Here is a 22,798-nt window from a genome sequence, read left to right as displayed (position 1 = left end):
ACATAAACTGATACAAAAATAAGAGAAGGGTAGTTTAAATATTATCACACACTGATAAATGCATTGAAGAAAAACATTATAAAATAACATGTAGAATTACTTTGAAAACCGACCGGATCTGCAATTTTATTCATGTTGATTTAAATATATAAATTCATAGAGTTAACCTAGAGACGAAAAAATTGTCCGTAACTTAGGAAGTGCAGTGCAGATGATGAACAAACGTTTCGACATTAGGATTTACAATAACGCCATAACATGGCGTTGATTCAGCTATACACGCGGGTAAGAAAACGCTGTTTTTAAAGTCACGGCTAAAGTAATGTATTTATAATACACCTATTAGGCATATGGTAACTTTGTAAATGATTTTGTGAGGCAGAATGCCATGGGGAATTAACTATTTAGTGTCACACAACATTGAATGTTATTATTCTCAGTATGTGTAAATAAAGGGAAAATAATTAAAGTGGGAAATAACGTGTTTAACAAGTGTCTTGAAATGTAACTTTACAATCTACACTCTAGTACAACAGAGTGTGGATTCCAGATGCTGAACATGTGTGGAAATCAGCAGAGATTGTAAGAGATTTCCATAATGGAGATGATAGTTTACAACTACTTCTGGAAAATGGCACAGTAAGTAAAATTGACAATATTTTACGAACACCTGTATTGTAGATGATTCAACTAACCACTCACATGACAACCTCCATCTTTTCTACAAAGGAGCTCAAGTACCCCGTTGACTCATTGCCTCCAGAACTCCCTCCCCTTCGCAACCCGGACATCTTAGTTGGGGAGAATGACCTCACTGCCCTCAGCTACCTCCATGAACCTGCAGTCCTGCACAACCTCAAAGTGCGCTTTCTGGAGTCCAAAATCATCTACACCTACTGTGGTAGGCCCACAAGGAACGCTTTGTCTCGCTCATGGAAGCGCTGAGGTGTTGTTTTCAGCCCGGCTTGTCTTGTCTCCTCCCCACAGGCATCATCCTGGTGGCTTTGAATCCCTACAAGCAGCTTCATATCTACGGAGATGCAATCATTCGTGCATACTCCGGTCAGAACATGGGCGACATGGACCCTCATATATTTGCAGTGGCAGAGGAGGCTTACAAACAGATGGCCAGGTGAATAAGAGCACAGACTTTGCTATGCGCATCATCTGGAACAGTTCAGAATCAGAAACAATATGTAGTATAACTAAATATCTACCAGTGATAAAAACAAGACATTTAAATAATATCCAGAATACTCACATGAGATGGTGCTAATTAAATCTATTAATGTGTGCATATCGCTACAAAGGTGTTTTTCTTGTTGAACTTGGCTTGCTCTCACCAACCAATCAGAGTACAGAAAAATGGTGGTTAAATGACCTTTCGCATTTTTACAATAACACATACAGATACAATTAGCAGAATTATGTAAGGAAAAAAAGATTTAAAAAATCTTCTCAAAACTAAGTGCATTGATAAAAAAAAAATAAAATAAATTCTTTAGCACTGTTTTGATGTTACCTACCAAAATTTTATTTTATCCTGTTTTTCATTCGCCATGTACCAGAAAGCAGAATATTACCACTATTGATTCAATTAAAAATATTGCACATAAAAGTTAAAAAGTCTTCTTAATAGCGATACTTGAGTCAATGAGCTATTTTCAGCAGTAAAAAGTTAATATTTAGTCTATAATTAATGTGGTAACCTCATTATTTTTCGTGTACAATTTATACCTTTAAAAAGTATTTTTTCTACTTGCTGGCGACTGATGATATCACCTGTGCTGAGGAAGTAGGTAATGACCAATCATGGCTCAGTTTACTGACCAAACCCAGAAAACAGGTGAGCCACGATTGGCCGTTGCCTACTTCCTCGGCACAGGTGATGTCATCATTAGTCAACAGCAAGTAGAAATGTACTTTTTAAAAGTATTAATTGTACATGAAAAATAATGAGAGTACCACATTAATTATAGACTAAATGTTAACTTTTCACTGCAAAAAAAATGGTCATTGAGTCAAATATCCCTTTAAATATTTTTAAAAACATAAACATTAAATGCAAATGTATGTACTTTAAAATTAAATACAACTGAGCTGTACTTTTAAAAGGACTGTGCTTGAAGAGTAAAAAATGTACTGTACTGTATTTTTAAAAAATTGTTTAAACAGCGCGCAGTATACATGACTGGAAGTTTTATACTAATGTATGATTTAAATGTTGTAAATTTTATTTCTATTTAATTCAGTAACTGTTATTACTTGTAGCAAACTTGTATGTTTAAATATGTTTTTTTTTTCATTTCAAACCCACGCCAATGATAACATTTTACAAATTCATTAATTAAAAAAAAATCACAATAACATTCTTTGCTGTCTTAACCAGAGACCACAAGAACCAATCTATCATCATCAGTGGAGAGTCCGGCGCTGGTAAAACAGTATCAGCTCGATATGCGATGAGATACTTTGCTGTCGTCAGCAAATCAGGCAGCAAAACCCAAGTGGAAGACAAAGTCCTGGCATCCAATCCCATCACAGAGGTAACGAACGTCATGTTCAGTCAACGTCATCGTTATGACGGCTGGCGTGTCAAACTCGCTTGACTTCCTCTCAGGCCATTGGCAATGCGAAGACGATCAGGAACGACAACAGCAGCCGTTTTGGCAAATTCACCGAGATCAGTTTTGACAACAGGTATCGAATAATTGGCGCAAACATGAGGACGTACCTGTTGGAGAAATCCAGAGTTGTTTTCCAGGTATTATCATTGAATATCCTGGTTATCATTCCACTGTCTGACATGTGTAACGTTGCTGCTTTCAGGCTGAGTTTGAGCGGAACTATCATATATTTTACCAAATGTGCGCCTGTGCACATCTGCCACAGTTCAAGGCACTCAAACTGAGTAAGTGTGTGATGGTTTGAGACAGAACCTCACTACTGTATGTCCTTATATTTAGTGTGCGGCTATTGTTTTTTTATTCCCTGCAGTGAGTGCAGATGAGTTCCACTACACGGGTATGGGTGGCGACATCATGATCGACGGTGTGGATGACAAGAAAGGCATGGAGGAGACTCAGCAGACCTTCTCAATGTTGGGTAAAGGACGCTTCAGATGGAGCCAAATTTGTTATTGCACAACATTTATTCGACCTCTTTGTGGTTGTTTAGGACTGAAGGAGGACTTTCAGTCTGATGTCTTCAAAGTTCTTGCAGCCATCCTTCATCTGGGAAATGTGGAAATTAAGAGCTCTGGTGATGACAGGTCGTCCATTTCTGTGAGTCTTGTTGTTTTCTAACACTGACTTACTTATTTACTTGATTACTACAAGCTACCAAAATCCAATACAAGAGTTGTATTAAAATATAAAAAATAACAAATATACACTCTGATCTAAACAGTCAAGAAATATTGTGTCACACTGCAATTTATTTAAGTAATATTGTATATCTAATCTAATTTTTTTTTCATTTGTTGTTGTATCACTACATATTTTTCCCCATTAACTTTTTTTTTTTTTTGACATTTACCAAAAATAACAAACCACGTTGCACTTTCACAGTAAATACAGAGTGAGCTGGTTTTATTTTAATTACTTTTAGTAGGTCTCAAAAGCAAAAATAAAAGAGAAAAAAGTGATGGGACAAATATGTGAAATATGAATTCACATGTATAATGAAATAATAATAATCACTGTTTTTTAATATACATATTTGAAATTAAAAAAACAAACAAACAAATTTTAATATACATGTTTGAAATAAAAACAAAACAAAACAGAAACAAACATTTTTTTCTTTTTGAAACAAACAAATTTTAATATACATGTTTTGAAAAAAAAAAAAAAAAAAAAACTAACAAAAAAAACGAATGGTGTTCCACAGGGTTCAATTCCGGGGCCTCTGCTGTTTTCACTGTTGTTGTCATTGTTAACAATTTGCCCTTTTACTAATAGTCATTAGAAGTTCAAAGAAATTAGTATTGTAGTGTTTAAAAATATTTTTTAAAATATAATTTCAAGGAATACGGTAATTTGTTCAAACTAAGGATGAGCAATTACAAATTATAAAAACAGAAAATTGTCATTAATTTAATGCAATTTTAAGGAAAATAATGTGATATAGGTTTTTCTTTAAAATTATCTCTAATATTTTAGGGGAGAAAATGTTATGTGTACAATTCCAAACAAAACTATCCACCACTTTTTAGTAAAATAATTGTTAAATTACAGCCATATTATTATTATTATTATTATTATTATTATTATTATTATTGTTATTATTATTGTTATTACCTTTTTGACATTGTCAGTCAGAACTGATGATGATCATGTATGGAAAAGTATATGTTATGCTTTATTGGACATTCTAATTAGATAGTGTGGGTGTACGACGATGTGAAGTGTTTTCCTTTTTTTTTTTCTTTTTTTTTTTGCATATTTGGCTTTCAGCACAGCGATTCCCATCTGCGCATCGTCTGTGAGTTGCTGGCCGTGCGTGCAGACGACCTCGTGCGTTGGCTGTGCAATCGGAGGCTCGTTCTGGTGGCCGAGACGGTGGTGAAACCGTTGCACAAAGACCGGGCGGTGAATTCCAGAGATGCGCTCGCCAAGCGGATCTACGCTCATTTGTTTGACTGCGTCATTAACAGGATCAACAAAGCACTGCAGGTCCCAGGGAAGCAACACGCTTTCATCGGCGTTCTGGACATATATGGGTAACCGGAAAAATTTTTTCTTCTGATTTGATATCTTTTGAATATTTATTTATTGCAACTTTTCTATGTTTCATCATTAGCTTTGAGACATTTGACATCAACAGCTTTGAGCAGTTTTGTATAAACTATGCCAATGAAAAGCTTCAGCAGCAGTTTAACTTGGTATGCGTCAGTGTCACTATTTGTCCCAAACTTGCACAAAACCTTGCACGCTCCTCTCGATTGATTCATGTCGCTTTTTTTTTTCTATCCAGCATGTGTTCAAACTAGAACAGGAGGAGTACATGAAAGAAGACATCCCATGGACGTTAATAGATTTCTATGACAATCAGCCAGTCATTGACCTGATTGAAGCCAAAATGGGAATCCTAGTTTTGCTTGATGAAGAATGTTTGGTACAAAAGACTTCTCCTTTTAACTACTGGCTTCTTATTTTTTCAACTACTTGCTCTCAAATACAAATATGCTATTTACTTTACAGTTTCCTCAAGGCACTGATCAAAGCTGGCTCCAAAAACTGTACAAGTACCTGGACAGCAATCCTTTGTTTGAGAGGCCTAAACTGTCAAATGAGACATTTGTTATTCAACACTTTGCAGACAAGGTAAGTGATAAGATAAGTGAGAATTTAAAGTTGCTCTGTATCAATATGGCCAAAAATATCTTAACAATAGTCTTTTTAGTGACTGAAACATGATTTAATTAGTAGATTTACACATTAGCTATTCACAATGGGTACTCCTTCAAGGATTTGGCCAATAGTTTTTTTTTTTATACCAGATTCGGGTTTGAATTTCCACCTTCTCTCTGTGGATGTGATGTTGCGCATTGTGTATGTGAAGACGGTTGTGCACAGTTTCACTTTTCGTCAGCAGGTGGCAGTAGTGATTTGAAATTGAACATGACAGTTCTATTTCGTGCCTCTCGACCGCCAGGTGGTGGTGCTGTAGCCAGAAATGGAAAACTTCATTTACTGTAAAAAAACCAAACAAACAATTGGGAGCTATTTACTTGTTATAAGTTTTAATTTAACTTTTTAATCTGATGCCTCTAGGAGATCCCTAAAACCTTTTAGAATTTTAAAACCAAGATATATTGTCTAAGATTCATAACAAATAAAAATAAAAACTTTTGCAAATCTGAAAAGCTGTTCTATAAAAATATGCTTATTTTTCAACAATAATAATTGTTAATTTTTTAATTTTGTCACCAATATTGAGCCTTTTGGGGGTGGTGTGGATCAGTGTTATAGTGGTCGTCTCCCAATCCAGAGATTGTAAAGCGCTTTGAGAGCCTTGTAAGGTGGAAAAGCGCTATATAAATGAAGTACCATTTACCATTTTAGTAAAGGTAAATATTGGCTCCAAATATCGATGATTAATTATCGGCCTCCTTGACAACTAATATTCGGTCTATCTCTACCTACCATACCACACAAACAGCATTAGAATTTTTGTAAAAGGGTGCTTCTTCACCAAACTCATCCAAGAATATCTTTCTTGACTTTGCTTTGTGAACTGGAACAGTAAGATTCACAAGATAACTTGTCAAATCCCCTGATTAATTAATTAATTAATGTGGCGTCGCATGGTGTTTTAAATGGTTTTCCTTTTTTTCTGACTGCTAAACAGGTGGAATATCAGTGCAAAGGTTTTCTTGAGAAGAACCGAGATGCTCTTTATGAAGAACTTGTTGAAGTTTTGAGAGTCAGTCAGGTAAACAAAACACATTATTTCTGAACATATAAATAACTCACAAATTTAAGTGCAACCTTCTTTTCCTCAGAGTAACATATATCTCTATTTTTATCAGTTCACCTTTCTGGCTAAATTTTTCCAAGAGGAGGGGCAAAGCACTCTGAACATAAAAGGTATCAAGGTGAAGCCGGCCAGGCCTGGTGTGAAATCAGCCAATAAACAACTGAGGGCTTCAGTTGGAGATAAGGTGGACATGTTTACCCTGTTGCAGTGTGTTCAGCAGTTTGGGTCGTGTTTTTGCGTCCGTGCTGACACATTCTGAATGTAGTTCCGCAGCTCTCTCTCTTTGCTGATGGAGACACTGAATGCGACGACCCCTCATTATGTGCGCTGCATTAAGCCAAACGATGAAAAGCTGCCATTCGAGTAAGTACATTAGTAAATCTGTATTTCATTGTTGGAAGTTTTTTTTTTTTTTTTTTTTTTTTTTGTGAGTGACTGTTTGTTTTTAGATATGATTCCGGGAGAGTGGTGCAGCAGCTGCGGGCCTGTGGAGTGCTTGAAACTATTCGCATCAGTGCCCAAAGTTACCCGTCAAGGTGATCTGCTTTGACGGCATATCATTAAAGGGGAAGTTAACATTAAACATTTCTTGACAATAATACAGTATGTTATGTGTGACGTCAGGAGTATAAACATGACATTCTGATTAATATTGCATTTGTGGAATATGAGTTTTGCAGCAAAATCCAGCCGATTTTATCCATTTCAGTGGGCGGCCATTTTGTCACTTGCTGTCATTGCAAGTGGCAAGATGGCTGCCTTGTGATATTGATAAAAACTGCTGGATTTTGCTGCTTAACTCATATTCCACTAACGCAATATTAACTCATTCAAACCCAAAAACAGATAAATACGTTTTTTAATACTTTGCCCTTCACTACCAAAAACGTATTTATACCTTTTTTTTGTTTTTTGTTTTATGCTAGCGCACACAGAAGGCTTTGATGCAGCTTCTGACCTGAAGAGGTGGCTTAAAGCAATGGTAGTTATTACAAAAAAAGGCCAGCAGGTGGAAGCAGAGTATAAGAGATCAGCCAGGACCATGTTGCAACAAGTTGTTTTTGCCATTGTTTTCAACAGGTTTGTGAATAATGTTAAAACTTAGCTATATTCTAATGCCAATTGCTGCAAAATGGAAACAGATACAAATATGTATATATATATATATATATACATATATATATATATATATATATATATTTATTTATTTATTTATTTTACCGATGAAAGAAGAGACTCTAGTCTTTCTTTTGGTAGGTTCCATGTTTTTATAGCAATAGAACAGAATATTCTGTGGGCCTTGCCTTGCAAAATCAGTCAAAATCCAGTTGCTTCAGTGAAAATAGCCGCGAGTGAATGAGTTAACCAAAATACCGCATTTAGACTAATGGGGCTACATATTATTGTCATTAAATGTTTTGGGGGATGACTTCCCCTTTAAACGCTCACTGTTTAGCACTTGTAATTCCAACGCAAGTAACTTTCATTTGCAGGTGGACCTACTTTGAGTTTTACAGCCGGTACAGTGTCCTAATGACCAACGAGGAGGCGGGAGTTGATGACAAGACACAGACGTGCAAATATGTGCTTGAGAGGTTAATTCAGGTGTGCGACATTCCTGTCTGCTCTGTTGCATCTATCTTGAGTGACACATGGATGATAGCTGTGCTTTACACCCATACCACTTCCTGCTTCTCCATTTATGACGGCTCACGCGTATTGTTGCATGTTCTCCATGGCTTTATCTCCAGGACCCGAACCAGTACAAGTTTGGTCGCACAAAGATCTTTCTCCGAGCTGGTCAAGTAGCATATTTAGAAAAGCTGCGTCTGGACCGACTAAGAGGAGCTTGCATTACCATCCAGAAACACGTCCGTGGGTGGATCCAGAGGAGGAAGTACCAGCGCTTGAGGCAGGCAGCCATCTTGATACAACACTACATCCGTGGCAAAAGAACTGTACGGTTAGTGGCTTTCACTCATGGTTGAAAATCTACAGATTTAGATGTGAAACATCCATTCTTCTTGTTTTTGTTTGTGAAACTGCAGTAAAGCAGTGACCGCGGCAAACCTGAAGCAGGGCTGGTCAGCGGTGGTCATTCAGAGGTACTGGAGAGGCTTCCGCATTCAGAAGAGCTACCAAACGGTACGCTTGGCCATCATCACCATCCAAGCTTTCGTACGAGGTTGGATGGCCCGTAAATCCTATTCCAAGGTCTGTAACTGTAGCTTACTTGGCAGCATTGGTGAATCCACGGAATCAAAACTTAGACTTTATATGACATCGTCGTCATTGCTCAGCTGGTGGAAGCACGCAAGGTGTTGGTGCTGCAGAAGTACGCCAGAGCATGGCTGGCTCGGCGGCGTTTTAACGCCATACGTCGACTCGTGCATCAGGTTCAGCTCTCGTTCAGGGTGCAGCAGCTCCGAAAGAAGAATGAGGAGCAGGTAAATGTCGTCTCGCGGCCCGTCATCCAGTCCTCGGAGAAGACCTAAACTAATCCCTGATCCTTAATCCCAGAGTAAAGAGAACCGCGGCTTGGTGGAAAGACTGACGAGTCTGGCCAACTCCCATTCTCAAGCCATGGACAGGCTGCAGGCTCTGGAGGCACAGCTGGAAAAGTCAGCCCAACAGAAGGCATCTTTGGAAGCAAGAGAGAAGAAAGTCAAAGAAGATTCCTCTTTGGTCAGTCAGAATTTAAGGTAGTCGGATGACGTAGGATTTGTCCGAGGTCCCTTTAATTTTTAGAGCTTTCTCGACCAACATTGCACAAGTTGCAGCAATCAAAAAAGTACCGGTGGTTACATAACGAAACCTAACAAGCCTCCCATTGATATATATGACAAAGTATTTGCCGCCAATCCTCTCTGTCGGTGAAGTAAGCAAGATTCATGGGAGCCTTATCAACCCTGCTATCTGAACATCCTTTTAAAGTCTGTGCTGGACAAATGGCCCGAGCAAACTTCCTGCCAGGATGTGATAAACGATGGACAGCATCCAGCAGGACTGATGGAACGAGGCTGTCCCTGGAGCCCTGACTATGTTTCTGCAAAGCCTCCATCAGAAGCTTGGTCAGCAAGCATCTGTGTCTCCAAGCCGTAAATACTGTACAACTGATCCACTTCCAGCCCAGTCAGTCGGCGAACTACTTGTGATTTTTGGCAACATGACTTAAATGTGTCATTCACTACACTGTCAGGTGGAGTCGGCTGCGTCAGGCCAAGGAAGAAGGAGTTTTAGCTCAACAGAAGCGCTTTGCACTCATTGCACTCATCCACTGCAGACTTGCTCGCGGTGTAGATTCGATCCCCCGTGGTGGGCGGTGCCAATTACACACAGATGATCTAGTTGAGTTTTAGAGTAGCTAGAGGTTTTAAAGGAAGTTAAAACACAAGAATAGGGACAAATACTTTAAGACTCGGCCTAAACCAATATTGATTTCTAATAGTGATTAATTAGTTAATTAATTGATTTATTTATTTAATTATTTATGTATGTGTTTGTTTGTTTGTTTATTCATTTTTCATTTTTATTCTTCATTATTTTATTTATTCTTTATTTGTATTTATTTATTTATTTGTTTATTCATTTTTATTTATACCTTATATTTATTTTTTATTCTTTATTTTATTTATTTTTTTATTTGTTTTTATTTATTTAACTCTGCTTATACAATATTGATTTCTAATAGTGACTGATTTGTTTATGTGTGTATTTATTTGTTTATTCATTCATTTTTATTCATACCTTATTTTTTAATTCTTTATTGTTATTTTATTTATTTTTATTTATTTGTTTTGTTTTGTTTGTTTGTTTGTTTATTCATTTGTATTTATACTTTATATTTTTTTTCTTTATTGTTATTTTATTTATTTTTTATTTGTATTTATTTATTATTTTATTTAGTCTTTTTGTTAATTCTTATCAAGTCATGGTCATTTTATGATTGTGAGCAAGTACTAATGATGGATTTTTCTTACATGTCACCATTTCTAAAACAGGATGATTTTCTGGACTACTTTATCAAAAAAAAAAAAAAAAAAAAAAACACTACCCCACTGCATCAGTGGTGCTAACCCAGAGTGCAAACCAAGCCAAGGCTGAAGTTCACAGAATTTAGGCAATTTAAGTAGAACTGCTTTGCCTGTCTTGTTGATAAAATTATATCAGCAAATGTAACACTCGATGACATGAAGACACATTTTCAACGTGAATTTTCTATTCTGCACTTTGAAAATATATCTTCTTTTTGCATTATAGAAAATGACTGCGCTTCAAAGTGAACTTGATGTGTTGATGACGAAGAAACAGACCATAGAGAAAATGTTTGAAGCTTCCTCCAAAGAACAACAAGGTATGAATGGTCCAGCTATGCGTTCCAGGTCAGTCTGTCTTTCTATGTATCTGTATCAAACTGTTGACATTCTCTGACAGAAAAGTTTGATCAAATAAAGATGAAGCTACTGGAGGAGAAAGAAACTCAAGCAAGGCTTCGAAAGTAGGTTAAAAAAAAATCAACACATTGCAATAGGGTCATTCCGGGCCAAATCACACAGTGGGTTACAACAAGCAGATTTAGATTTTAATGAAACTTGGTGTACTTGCTTCCAAACCCTTGCTCTGATTGGCCTAAAATTTGCCATCGAGTCAACAAGCACACCAAGATTCATTATATTAAAAATCTGCTTGGTTAATATTTGAATTCTTTCGTTTGATTTGGCATGTAATGATCCAGCTGTCACTCAGAACTAATGCGATTACATCTCATCAGAATGGCCGAGAACAACCTCGAGATCCAGAGACAGGAGCACGAGAAGGAGCTGGGAACCCTGAAAGAGGAGCTGAGGAAGCTGAAGGACGAGAGGGTGGGTCTGCAGATGAAGTTGGAGGATGGCGACCAGATGACTGGCGACCTGCAGGAGCAGGTGACCCAGCTCACCAAGCACGTCAAGGTCATCCCCGAGCTCCGCAAAGACCTCAGCAACCTGCAGAATCAAAAGCATGCCATCGAGCGGACGATGAAGCAACAGTCCGAGGAAGCGAGAGGTATGGATGATATTTTGAATATCTTGAATTGAACACGAAATGGATTGTTTTGATTTGAATGTTTCTTTGTAGCCAAACTGCACGATATTTCAAGACTACTCGCAGGGAGCGTTGTTGCAGAAGAGGTGCTTTTGGGGTAATTTTAATCATTAATCTCCCTTTTTCTCTTTTTGTTTTTGACGTCATTGGAGTGCCTGTAATTGTGTTTCTGAAGGCTAACTGTCGATTTTCCTGAGAAGACGTATGAAGCTGAAGACCTTCTGGCAGCCTTTGATGGTCTAGAGAAAGCTACCAGGTCTGTTTACTGTTTATAGCCACTGTGAGATAAACGTAAACGCGTGTGACGTCGTCGGCGGCAGGGCATTGGAGAACCACCGTAAGGAACAGAAGGAGAGCTACGAGACTCAAATGGAAGGCTTGAGACTGAAGGTGGATTACCTTCAAAATGAGAACAGCAGCTTGCAAACTCTTTTTACGGAGAAAAATAACATCAATGAGAACATTCGTCAAGAGGTTTGCCGGCTGAGCAGCGAGAATTCTGTAGGTTGAGTATTCTTTGGGGATTAGTAAAATAATTTGTGTGTCGCCATTTGTTAATGTGATCTTTTTTTTTTTTTTTATCAGGTTATACCTGAGCTGAAAGTTCAGATTTCAGAGCTGCAAAGACAAAAAAATGAGTGTGATGTTCTTATAGAAGAGCAGAGAAAAGAGTTAGAGGGTGAGTTTAATTCTGGCTAGTGTTTATTGAAATTAAATTGTTGCTTTTTTGCATTTATTGTGTCCACTGTTTGTACTTTACAAGAAAAAGCTAACGAGATGAAAAATACCCTTCAAAAAAGGGTTGAAGAAGCGAGTTCACAGTGCAGGTGAAATATTCAGATTGATGTTGAACGTTTTCCTCATTCTGTCACTCTCCTGACTTCATTTTTTGATTTCTTCAAGGCACTTTGAGGAGCAAGCTCAGGTGCTGGGGGATGCAAAGACGGACCTTGAAGGTCAAATAAAAGACCTTCAAGAGGAGAATGAGCACCTGAGCAAGCAACTGCAGATGGAGAGAGATGCCAAGATCCGACTGAGACTAGAAGCTGCCCAGTTATCTTCAAAAAATTTGGTACGGTTTGAAGGCTCACAATATCGGCCAGTGCGCATACCAAACTCTGCTTTTCTTAAAGGACTTTGAGGAGCAACTTGACCAAAAGGATAGAGTCATTAAACAATTAGAGAATCAAATGATAAGCCTTGAAACAGCACAAAAAGGTATATTTTTTAAACATGTTTAATGTGGAATGCATACAGTAATGTTACCTGTGGCTTCAATGTTCTTTTGTATCAAACAGCCCAGAAAACGTCTTCACCAAGTCCCAAACATTTTCTTGGAATGTTGGAGTACAACAAAGAGGATGAAGCACGACTCATTCAAAACCTTATTTTAGGTATTTTCATTTTTGGATTTATGTCTAAAGGTCAAACATAGAACAGATCTTGATTCATGCTTTTTTTTAAATCATTTATCAGAGACCGATGTTATTGTCTTTGGTGTATGATGGTACTTTTGTTCATTTATGAATGTATCTAACATAATTTCACTGTCGCTGTAATCACATAGCAGAAATAAACAGGCGGATATAATGAACACTGGAACCTGGAAGATCTTTAAGAAAAATACTGATTCCAAACATAGACAAACAAGAGACAATATTTTCATTTCTCTACTGACACACAAAACCTGAAGTCTGATTGACTTCATATTTTTCCATTCGTCACTCAAATATGATTCCAAACATGAATACACTAATATTCTCCCAAAAACGTATAAATACATTCTATTTTAAATATTACCAGTGTCCCAAAGACATATTTAAATGTTTTTTTAATGTTTTTTGTTTTGTTTTTTGTTTTAATGCTAGAGCATACAGAATTATTTGATGCAGCCTCTCAGCTGCAGAGAATAGGTGAAACAAATGGTAGTAATTACAAAAACGGCCAGTAGGTGGCAGCAGAGTATAATAGATGAATCAGAGCCATGATGAAAACGAGTAGTTTCCCCACAATTATTACCAGATTTGTGAATAATGATGAAACTTAGCTCTCTTCTAATGCTAATTGCTGCAAAACGGAAACAGAAATATACTTTTCTTCCTGATAAAATAAGAGACTCTAATCTTTCTTTTGGTAGGTTCCATGTTTTTACAACAATAGAACTCAATATTCTGTGGGCCTTGCGAAATCAGTCAAAATCCAGTCAAACATCCGTGAGCGAAGGGGGTTGCTTCAGTGAAAATGGCTGGGAGTGAATGAGTTTTTAAAAATGTATTCTCTCTTACAGACCTTAAGCCCAAAGGTGTGGCGGTCAACATGATCCCCGTTCTGCCAGCTTACATTTTCTTCATGTGCATACGACACGCTGACTACCTGAACGACGAAGACAAACTCCGGTCTTTTATGGATGCCACTATTAGTGCTGTCAAAAAGGTCACCATGGTGAGTTTGAAGGCAGGACTTTAGCTTCCCCTTACAGTCGTCTTACTGTGTAATCTACTTTTGAGATACTGGAATGAAAATTAACAGCAGTGAACTTTTAGCATGCAAAACATACAACAAACTTAAGGACGCTTTAATGAAAAAGGGATTTGGTGCTGCAGAAGCTTGACTGATTGTATATACAGTATTTAATGTGTTGCTATGGAATTATTTTTGTTCAAGTAATAATTTAGTTATGTTGAAGATGTGTTTGTTATATAATATTGGTAGTAGGGATGTAACGATAACGGCAATATCGTGATATTGAGATATTAAAACTGCCACAATATATCCTCGTCGTCAAGTATATTAAACGCGCCGCATCTGTTAAAAAAGTTGGGTTGATTTCTATTTGTGGAGTTTTAGCACCCTCTTGTGGCTAGTTTTTTGTTGTTGTTTTTTTTTAGTGCTGTTTAATTTTCGCATTTCGCAAGGCATGTTTTGGCCCTTCTATGTTTAAAATCCATGCTAATGGTCAGATGAAGTGGAATGTAATATGCTTGTAAACAGTCAATATGTGGAGGAACTCAATGTGCAATTGGCAAGTAATTGCCTCAATATATATTAAATATATATTTTATATATTTTTTTAATAATATTTTTCATTGCTGTAATGTAAAAAAGCACAATATTGTGTGGGTTTTTTTTAGCATGAGGTTATTATTTTATTTTATTTTTTTTACAATATTGTGACCTATTTTGTAATGTCAACCTCCTGACAATATTGTGATAATTATCATAATGTGACCTTCATATCGTGATAACATCGTATCGTGATGTTTGGATGTCGTTACATCCCTAATTGGTAGTATGTTTTTGTTACTGTATTAAAATGTTAGTTTATTTTTCATAGGTGAGGTCCTTGATAAGCCCGTAATTGGTTTCTACCTCATCTTCACACGTCTTTTATTTATTTTAATTTTTACTGACATATTAGTATTTTTTTTTTTAAAGATTGTGTGCGTAAATAAACAAACAAAACAAAACAAACGCATGACAGTACTGCTTTACAAGTAAAAGCTCTAAGCATCGCATACAGTATCTCACAGAAGTAAGTACAGCTCATATTTCTGCAGATATTTAATCATTTTTTTTCATGGCATAACATTGAAGAAATTACACATTGACACGTTATTGTTCCCTAAAAATAATTCAGATATATTCCCATTAATAGCTAAACCATTGATAACAAAAGTGAGTACACCTCTAAGTGAAAATGTAGTGTGAGAGATTATGAGAGTTGTAATAGCAAATTTAACACACTTGCTACCTATTCACACCTGAGACCTTGTAACACTAACAAGTCACATGACACTGGGGCAAGACAAATTACTCAATTTGAACATTTTCATATAGGGGCATACTCGCTTTTGTTGCTAGGGGTTTAGCTATTAATGGCTGTATTTTGAGGGAATGATAAATTCACACTGTTATATAAATTGTACTAAAGAGAAGCCAGTGAATAAAATTATCAACTGAATCTTCCTGTTTCAGAATCATCAGAATGACTTGGCCTTATTGTGCTTCTGGCTGTCCAATATGTACCAGCTGCTCAACTGTCTCAAGCAGTACAGCGGAGAGGAGGTAAGGAGCACTTTTTTTGTTCACCGATTAAAGCAGATGTGCTTTACCGATCTGGTATTCTGTTGTTGACAGGAGTTCTGCAAACAAAGTACCCCCCGTCAGGTGAACAACTGCTTGCAGAATTTTGATTTGACAGACCACCAGCAGGTTGTCAGCGACTTGGCCATCTGCATCTATCACCAATTCATCGCGGCCATGGAAAGGGCTCTCACCCCTGCGATCGGTACGAAGCAAAGCAAAAAACAAAGATATTAACTCATTCACTCCCAGGTGTTTTCACTGTTTTATTGTTTTTTTTGACTGATTTTGCAATGACCACAGGATATTGTGTTCTATTGCTATAAAAACATGGAACCTACCAAAAGAAAGATTCTCGTCTCTTCTCCGATCAGGAAAAAAAAGATATATTTTTATCCGTTTCTGTTTTGCAGCAATTAGCATTAGAATATAGCCACGTTTCATCATTATTCAAAAATCTGTTGAGAACACTGGGAAAAAGAGCTTGTTGCAACATGGTCCGTGCTGCTCTCTTATACTCTGTTCCACCTGCTGGCCGTTTTTTGTAATAACTACCATTGCTTTAAGCGACTGAAGGTCTGAAGCTGCATCAAAGCCTTCTGTATGCACTAGCATTTTAAAAACAAAAACAAAACAAAAAAAACGTATAAATACGTTTTTGGGAGTGAATGAGTTAATAATTAGTACTTTACTGACAGCGCTTCTCTCCATAGTGCCTGGTATGTTGGAGCACGAGAGCTTACAAGGCATTTCCAGCATGAAACCAAGAGGCTTCATTAAACGTTCGAGCAACACCAATCAAGACGCGGAGAACTACACCATCTCCTTCATCATTCAGCGACTCTCGCACTTTCATGCCAACATGACGCAACACGGCACGGAGCCGCACCTCATTAAGCAGGTGGTCAAGCAACTCATCTTCCACATTGGGGCGACCACCCTCAACAACCTGCTACTGCGGAAAGACATGTGTTCCTGCAGGAAAGGAATGCAAATCAGGTTTGTGTGCGCGTGTGTGAGAAGTTATAGTAACCCTCCTGTTATGGTGTGGGTCAAACTGACCCATTTGGTAGTTGAAGTAAATGTTGAGATAGTTTTTCAGTGTAGCCTTCTGCTTGGCTTATTACGAATTTTCAACATATCCAATAAAAATGTAATTTGTATACATTTTTATTAAAGCATTTTTGTTAGTTAAAAAAAAAAAATCTCTGAAGCGCGATCTCTGAGAAGAAATATTGAAATTGTTAAAGTTAAAGAGTTAAAGAGAGATTTAAACTTTTTTTTTTTTATTTAAAAAAATGACCCAGGATTAGGGAAGGAATCACATGAGTGCAAATGAAATATTGGCTTTGTTAGTTACCATATAAAGCCTGAACCATGAAATATATAAGAGAAAATTCTGATTCTTTGTAAATAAAATACAGTATTTATTGGTCCTTTTGAACAAACATTTTTTTTTTAATCAACTTCCACAAATGACTTATTATTTGTGTCATATTTGATACAATCATTACATTACTTGTTGTTCCTCTCAAACAAACATAACAGGAGGGTTGACCAAAACAAGAGACACAAAAACATTAAAGAGACATTAAAAATTGTCACAAGAATAGGTTGCGTGACAGCGATTGTGCTCTCCTAGATGTAATATCAGCTACTTGGAAGAGTGGCTTCAAGAGAAAGACCTTCAGAGTTGTCATCTAATCGACACTCTGAAGCCGCTGACTGAAGCTGCCTGGCTGCTGCAGGTCAGCAAGTCCACAGATGACGACGCCAAGGCCATCACCGACAATTGCACTGAGCTCAACACAGTTCAGGTACTGCAGTGTATACCATCCGGTTCAGTTTTGTAAAATTCACATGATCAACTCAATCACCTCATACAGATCGTCAAGATTCTGAATTCATACACACCCATCGATGCTTTTGAGAAGAGAGTGGCGTCATCGTTTGTCCGCAAAGTTCAGGTGAGCTCACATCTGACTGCTTTAAAACGGGTGATGTCACGTAATGGACGGATGGATGGATGTTGAAAAGTAGAAATGTCCTCCTTGTTTCAGTCACTTCGGCAAGATCACGATGGCGCCGCGCAGCTGATGATGGACGCGCATTATCGTTTCCCGGTTACGTTTCCTTTCTGCTCGTCCTCGCAGGCTTTGGAGCTGCTGCAGGTTCCCGTTAGCCTTCACCTGGAATTCTTAACCATGATCTGATCCTGGAGGATAATCACGTGGCTTATATGTCATCTGTTTATATCGTATAAAATATACGCTTCTAATATAAAATTTGGGATGCACTATTGGGCTTTTGGGTGCAATTTAAGGATGAACTTAAATATACAGTAAATCTATCTTTTACAGGTAAAATTGACCTTCTTTCAGTTTTTTAAATCTCTTGTCCAACTGTTGAAATGTTTCAGTAGTTTTTGCACAACATGCTCTTTTCAAACAAGAAGCTGAATGGCGAAATTCACAGCAGGTTTTTGATCCATGAAATTGACCGCTAAAAATATTCTTCATTCACTACAGAGGAAACTTCCTGTTTTGTTTAGTTTTTTTGTTGATATGGTTGTTTAAAAGTGCAATATTTATCAATCAGTAACATGCAATTTACTGGATCTTAATGGATTTATTTAAAAAGCATTTTCTGTATGTACCAAGGCTGTGTATATAAATACACTCACCAACCACAACATCAGCATTGTCAAATGAGATCCAGTAGGCCTACATGAGCTGTATCAAAAATTCCAATTGAATCGCAACATTGTTAAATCGTTAAACAGTGGATGTTTGAACATAAACGGTGCAGTACGTGTAGGCAGACAACCTAACAATACGCACAAGCAGACGTACGAGTGGTACCGGATATCTGTGATTGGTTTTGGGAAAAAAAAAAAAAAAGTGGTATCCACTAGGGATGTAACAATAATGGCAATATCGATATTAAAACTGCCTCAATATCGTCGTCGTCATATCACAATATTAAAAGCAGCACATCTTTTAAAAAAGGTGGGTTGATTTCCATTTCTGCAGGTCTAACACGCTCTGGTGGCTAGTTTTTTTTTTTTTTTGTAGCTTAATTTTCACAAGGCATGTTTTGCCCCTTCTATGTTTAAAAATGTGGAGGAAATCAAGGTGTGCTTGTATTAGCAAGTAAGTGTGTCAATAGGCTGTAGGTTTTTATGTATTGCTATGATGTAAAAAAAAAAAAAAAAAAAAGCACAATAATGTGATTTTTTTTAAGTATGAGTTTTTTTTGTTTTTTGTTTTTTTACAATATTGTAACATTTTTTTTTTATCGCCAACCTCACAATATGATGATAATTATTGTTGTTTTTTTTTAGTTTTTTTACAATATTGTAACCTTTTTTTTTGGATCGCCAACCTCCTCACGATATCATGATCATTATTGTATTGTGACCTTTATATCGTGATAATATCTTATCGTGATGTTTGGATGTCGTTACCTCCCGAGTATCCACCTCCCATAGGCAGCGGTTGTGAAACTCATTTCGTGTCTCTTTGCCTGTATTATACTGCCCCCTGGAGGCCAGGGAAGTAAAAAAAAAAAAAAAAGTGCCAAAACCGTTTAATTTGTTACGTTCGATTTAGTTGTGTTACTGTATGTTTTTAGGAAGTACAATATTATAGCGTGCTGTTTTTATTGTCAAAATTGTTTGAACAAATACAACTTGCGCATCTTAAGGCACGAATGTGGCTATCTACAGTAAATACATTCACCAATTAGCTAATGACATAAATTAATAAATGACCAGTTGCTAAATTAATGCCACAATTGCTATGATCAATTATCGGGCTATACTTTGCCAAACGCTTCATTACATTGTACCGGTGTACCACATGAATTATCATTCAACGTGAACAAGTAATAAATAACCAGATTTAACTTATCCTAGATTTCATTCATCTGTCCAGGATGCATCCCTGTGGGAGCATCACCGCCTCCTTTTGCTCCTTTCCCTACTCCTCCCGTTAAGTAGACTACAGCATCCCCCCTCCCACCCCCTCCTTCTCCTCTTCCCGGAGAAGTGGACCACATATTGTAGCGTCTTGGTCCTGTGACGTCACGAGAGCAGCATCAGCTGTTAGCCGTGTGTGTGCGTGTGCCACTGCTTTAAGCCTTTTCGCTGCCCATCGCGGCCCCGCATAAAGGACAAATATATGAGATCCCCTCTGCTCCCTGAAATGGCGACACAGGAGGTACAGCTCAACGAGACTCTGGCGCATCTGAAAACGGAGTCGGAGTCGCTCAAGTCGAAGCTGGAGGAGGAAAGAGCCAAGCTGCACGACGTCGAGCGTGAGTACGGAAAATGGGGAGGCCGCCCGCCATTCACCCGACAAAAATCAGAGCGGATGTTTGTTTTTCAACATCGCAGCATTTCCAAAACGCCAGCCGAGTCCGTTTTTCTCCACTTGGGCTCGGCGTGTCCTGACATTGAACAGGCTCGGTTTGTTTTCGCTGCTTCCTGATTTGTAGCGCTCGGTGCTTTCCATCCATCTGCATGACACTCTTGTAGCATCCAAACATCCCTTCTGCAGCGTAGCAACAACCCCGACGTTATAGGAAGAGATCAAAATATGTTTGGATTACATCATTTTGCATGTGAGATGCTTTCCGATGACATGGACTGGCTCAAGCAAAACAAAACAAAAAAGCAGATTAAGCTATGTATTCATCTATTTTGATGCAGGCCTACAACAGTTTTAATCCTACACTGGATGTTAATCAGGAGGAGATTTAATGTAATGCACAATGTTTGTGAATATGCGTGCGTGTGTTCAGTGCATCAAGTGGCAGAGAAGGTGGAGGGTCTAGGCCAGTTTGTCATGAAGACCCGCAGAACTCTGAAGGGACATGGCAACAAAGTTCTGTGCATGGACTGGTGTAAGGACAAGAGGAGGATCGTCAGCTCCTCACAGGTCACTCACAGACATCTCTGCTGCTCATTTTAAGATACTGTAATTAGATTTGCTGCAAAAAAAATGTTCCTGTTTCATGTACTTGACTTACTGGAAAGAAAAGTGTATACTCTAAAATGTGCTTAAGTACAACAGTTCAAAATTAATCAATGTTTCATTTTTATACATTAACCTTCAGAGAAAGTATAGACCCTTCGAGCTGACGTCACTGCTTTGCTCCCGCGGCTCCTCCCAGAACGGCAAACATCCCATAACAAATGAATGTAGAGAGCTTGATTTTAGGTGAGCGTTTTTGTTAAAAAGTGGGAAATATGTCAAGTGTCACAAAATAAACGTCCCAAGTAGGACACTACACTACTGCAAATCATTGAAACCGGCCGTTTGAAGCCGCTAGCTACAAAAAAAAAAAAAAAAGAAAAAGTTGCGTCTAGTTTCATGCTAGCCACCGTGCTAGTCTTTTACTCCTCACTGTCTTTCGCGCGGTTTAGAATCGCTGCCGGCAGTCGAAAGAATGCTCTCATCTCTCTTTGAGCCATTAGCGCAAACGTCGGCCGCGCACAAGTTTACCATAGCATTGGTTGCTGATTTATCAACTGTTTGGCCAATTTTCTAGCTCACACTGATTGTTTTCTAATTCACTCGCATTGACGCCCTGCCCCCCGCCGCTTGGGGCGCACTTCAACGTGACGTCACACTGGAAGAGTCTATTGCTGCTACACCAGGAAAAAAAAGTTTAATGTAATGTTATGTAAGGATTTCATATTAAAATATGATAACTTTGACTTTTAATGTCCTAAGTTATAACCTTAAAATGTAATATGTTTCACATTTTAATGTGATAAGTTTCACGTTAATGTGATATTGAACTGTTTTTCTGTATCCTATTTTAAGAACTTGGCACATTTATTTTTATTTATTTTTTTGATAACGTGTTAATTCTGCCTAATTTTCAATGTTCAAATATCTATGCTAACAGAGCAAATTGACGTACAACAAATGCTAAATTAGCTAATGATAACTTAAATAGAATGCTTTCCCTGTTTTGTTTTGTTTTTGTTTTTTTTACCCCCCAAATTAAACAATTTTGAATCCCACACCATATTTAAAAAATTTATATTTTGGGAGGTAAAACAGTAATATAAATTATTGATATTTATGGCAACAATATTAGCACAACTTATTAAAGCCCAAGGTCTCATTAAATCAATCAAAAATCTTAACCTAAATTTACTTTAACCCATTCTGTTTATGTCTTGTCATCATGGAGGTTGAAAATTTTTAACTATTTTAACTAACTATAGATAACAAAGTAAGGATTAGAAAGTACATATATGATTTCAATTATAGAGACAGAATAAAAGTATAAAGTAAAAAAAATTCTCACGGTACAGTAAAAGTAAAAAAAAAAAGAAAAAAGAAAAAAGTAGATACCTAAAAAATCTACTTAAGTGCAGTTGCAAAGTCTTAGTGCTTCATTACTTCCCACCACTTTTTATTTACTACAAAATTGTATCTTTGTTCATCTATTTTTGCCTGCAATGTATGATGACAGGCAGAACAATGAAATGTTCTTCCACTAGATGGCAGAAGGAACACCTTAACCTGCTGTCTAATAAACTGTTGCCATTCATATACCCCTTCTAGTAATTCATAGCACGCACACGCAAGCCAAGTAAGTAAATTGAGACATCATTAGTCCAGTATATAATTATTTTTGTTTGGTGGTGTGGTGAGATTTCACTTGTTTAAAATATTTCATTTGGCTCAGTAAAGGTTTGGAAATACCGTAACAGATGGACAAAAGTTGCATAGATATAAACATCGATCGATAATAAACCTTGTCTTGTTTTTCCTAAATATGCAGGATGGAAAAGTCATCGTGTGGGATGCCTTCACTACCAACAAGGTAACTAGTCTTTTTAACGTAGCACCCTAAATAAAACATGGAGCTCTATTTCTGCTGCGCTCAACATTATGGATGTCCTTAACGGCTCTTTGGCTCTCAGGCCTTTGAAATAAAATTCTTCAGCGATGAGATGTTTGGATGAAAAGTGCTATATAAATAAATATTGATTGCTTTACCTAAAGAAAGATGATGCCATAACCGGCAGAGCGGTGCTATGCGACACTCGTGTATGTTTTGTTTAGTCCAGGGGTCAGCAACCTCTCCTGACAATGGAGCCATTTTAGGCCAAATAAATAAGCAA

At 37.4% G+C, this 22,798-nt stretch overlaps 2 protein-coding genes across 3 annotated transcripts in view; both read left to right on the top strand.

Annotated features, from left to right (window-relative positions):
* Positions 1-199: 199 nt before the first annotated feature.
* myo5c (myosin VC) lies at positions 200-19,561 on the top strand. 2 transcript variants are annotated; one of them, XM_077516106.1, is made up of 40 exons: positions 200-285; positions 529-639; positions 730-901; positions 988-1,132; positions 2,390-2,546; positions 2,621-2,764; positions 2,830-2,911; positions 2,998-3,105; positions 3,178-3,284; positions 4,458-4,723; positions 4,804-4,885; positions 4,978-5,118; positions 5,205-5,327; positions 6,355-6,438; positions 6,536-6,667; positions 6,749-6,846; positions 6,933-7,019; positions 7,977-8,088; positions 8,235-8,446; positions 8,532-8,697; positions 8,784-8,930; positions 9,004-9,168; positions 10,744-10,837; positions 10,918-10,981; positions 11,255-11,529; positions 11,602-11,665; positions 11,744-11,824; positions 11,889-12,069; positions 12,154-12,247; positions 12,332-12,395; positions 12,472-12,640; positions 12,702-12,786; positions 12,867-12,962; positions 13,856-14,010; positions 15,544-15,633; positions 15,706-15,856; positions 16,365-16,650; positions 17,294-17,468; positions 17,538-17,618; positions 17,712-19,561. In XM_077516106.1, exons 1-40 carry the CDS (start codon positions 259-261, stop codon positions 17,862-17,864), a joined length of 5,226 nt encoding a protein of 1,741 aa, XP_077372232.1. In that variant the 5' UTR covers positions 200-258; the 3' UTR covers positions 17,865-19,561. The 2 variants fall into 2 exon arrangements, with proteins under 2 accessions (XP_077372232.1, XP_077372233.1); XM_077516107.1 differs by lacking the exons at positions 8,784-8,930; positions 9,004-9,168 and having other exon boundaries at positions 8,532-8,628.
* Positions 19,562-19,674: 113 nt separating this feature from the next.
* gnb5a (guanine nucleotide binding protein (G protein), beta 5a) overlaps positions 19,675-22,798 on the top strand; it is a 9,601-nt gene continuing 6,477 nt past the window's right edge. Inside the window, exons 1-3 of the mRNA XM_077516108.1 lie at positions 19,675-19,968; positions 20,455-20,591; positions 22,456-22,497. Coding sequence (XP_077372234.1) covers positions 19,833-19,968; positions 20,455-20,591; positions 22,456-22,497 — 315 coding nt within the window. The 5' untranslated portion in view covers positions 19,675-19,832. The remainder of the gene's footprint in view (positions 19,969-20,454; positions 20,592-22,455; positions 22,498-22,798) is intronic.

Source organism: Festucalex cinctus, chromosome 3 (genome assembly GCF_051991245.1).
Source record: "Festucalex cinctus isolate MCC-2025b chromosome 3, RoL_Fcin_1.0, whole genome shotgun sequence".
In the NCBI taxonomy this organism is placed as follows: Eukaryota; Metazoa; Chordata; class Actinopteri; order Syngnathiformes; family Syngnathidae; genus Festucalex; species Festucalex cinctus.
Note: the sequence above shows the minus strand (reverse complement) of the source record. Positions and strands in the feature narration are given on the sequence as shown.

Bases quoted from the DNA above. Each gene is read 5' to 3' on its own strand.
- myo5c (XM_077516106.1), top strand. From the start codon at position 259: ATGGCGTTGATTCAGCTATACACGCGG. The intron at 1,133-2,389 runs GTGAATAAGAGC...TGTCTTAACCAG, and splicing joins GCTTACAAACAGATGGCCAG to AGACCACAAGAACCAATCTA. The intron at 11,530-11,601 runs GTATGGATGATA...GTTTCTTTGTAG, and splicing joins ACAGTCCGAGGAAGCGAGAG to CCAAACTGCACGATATTTCA.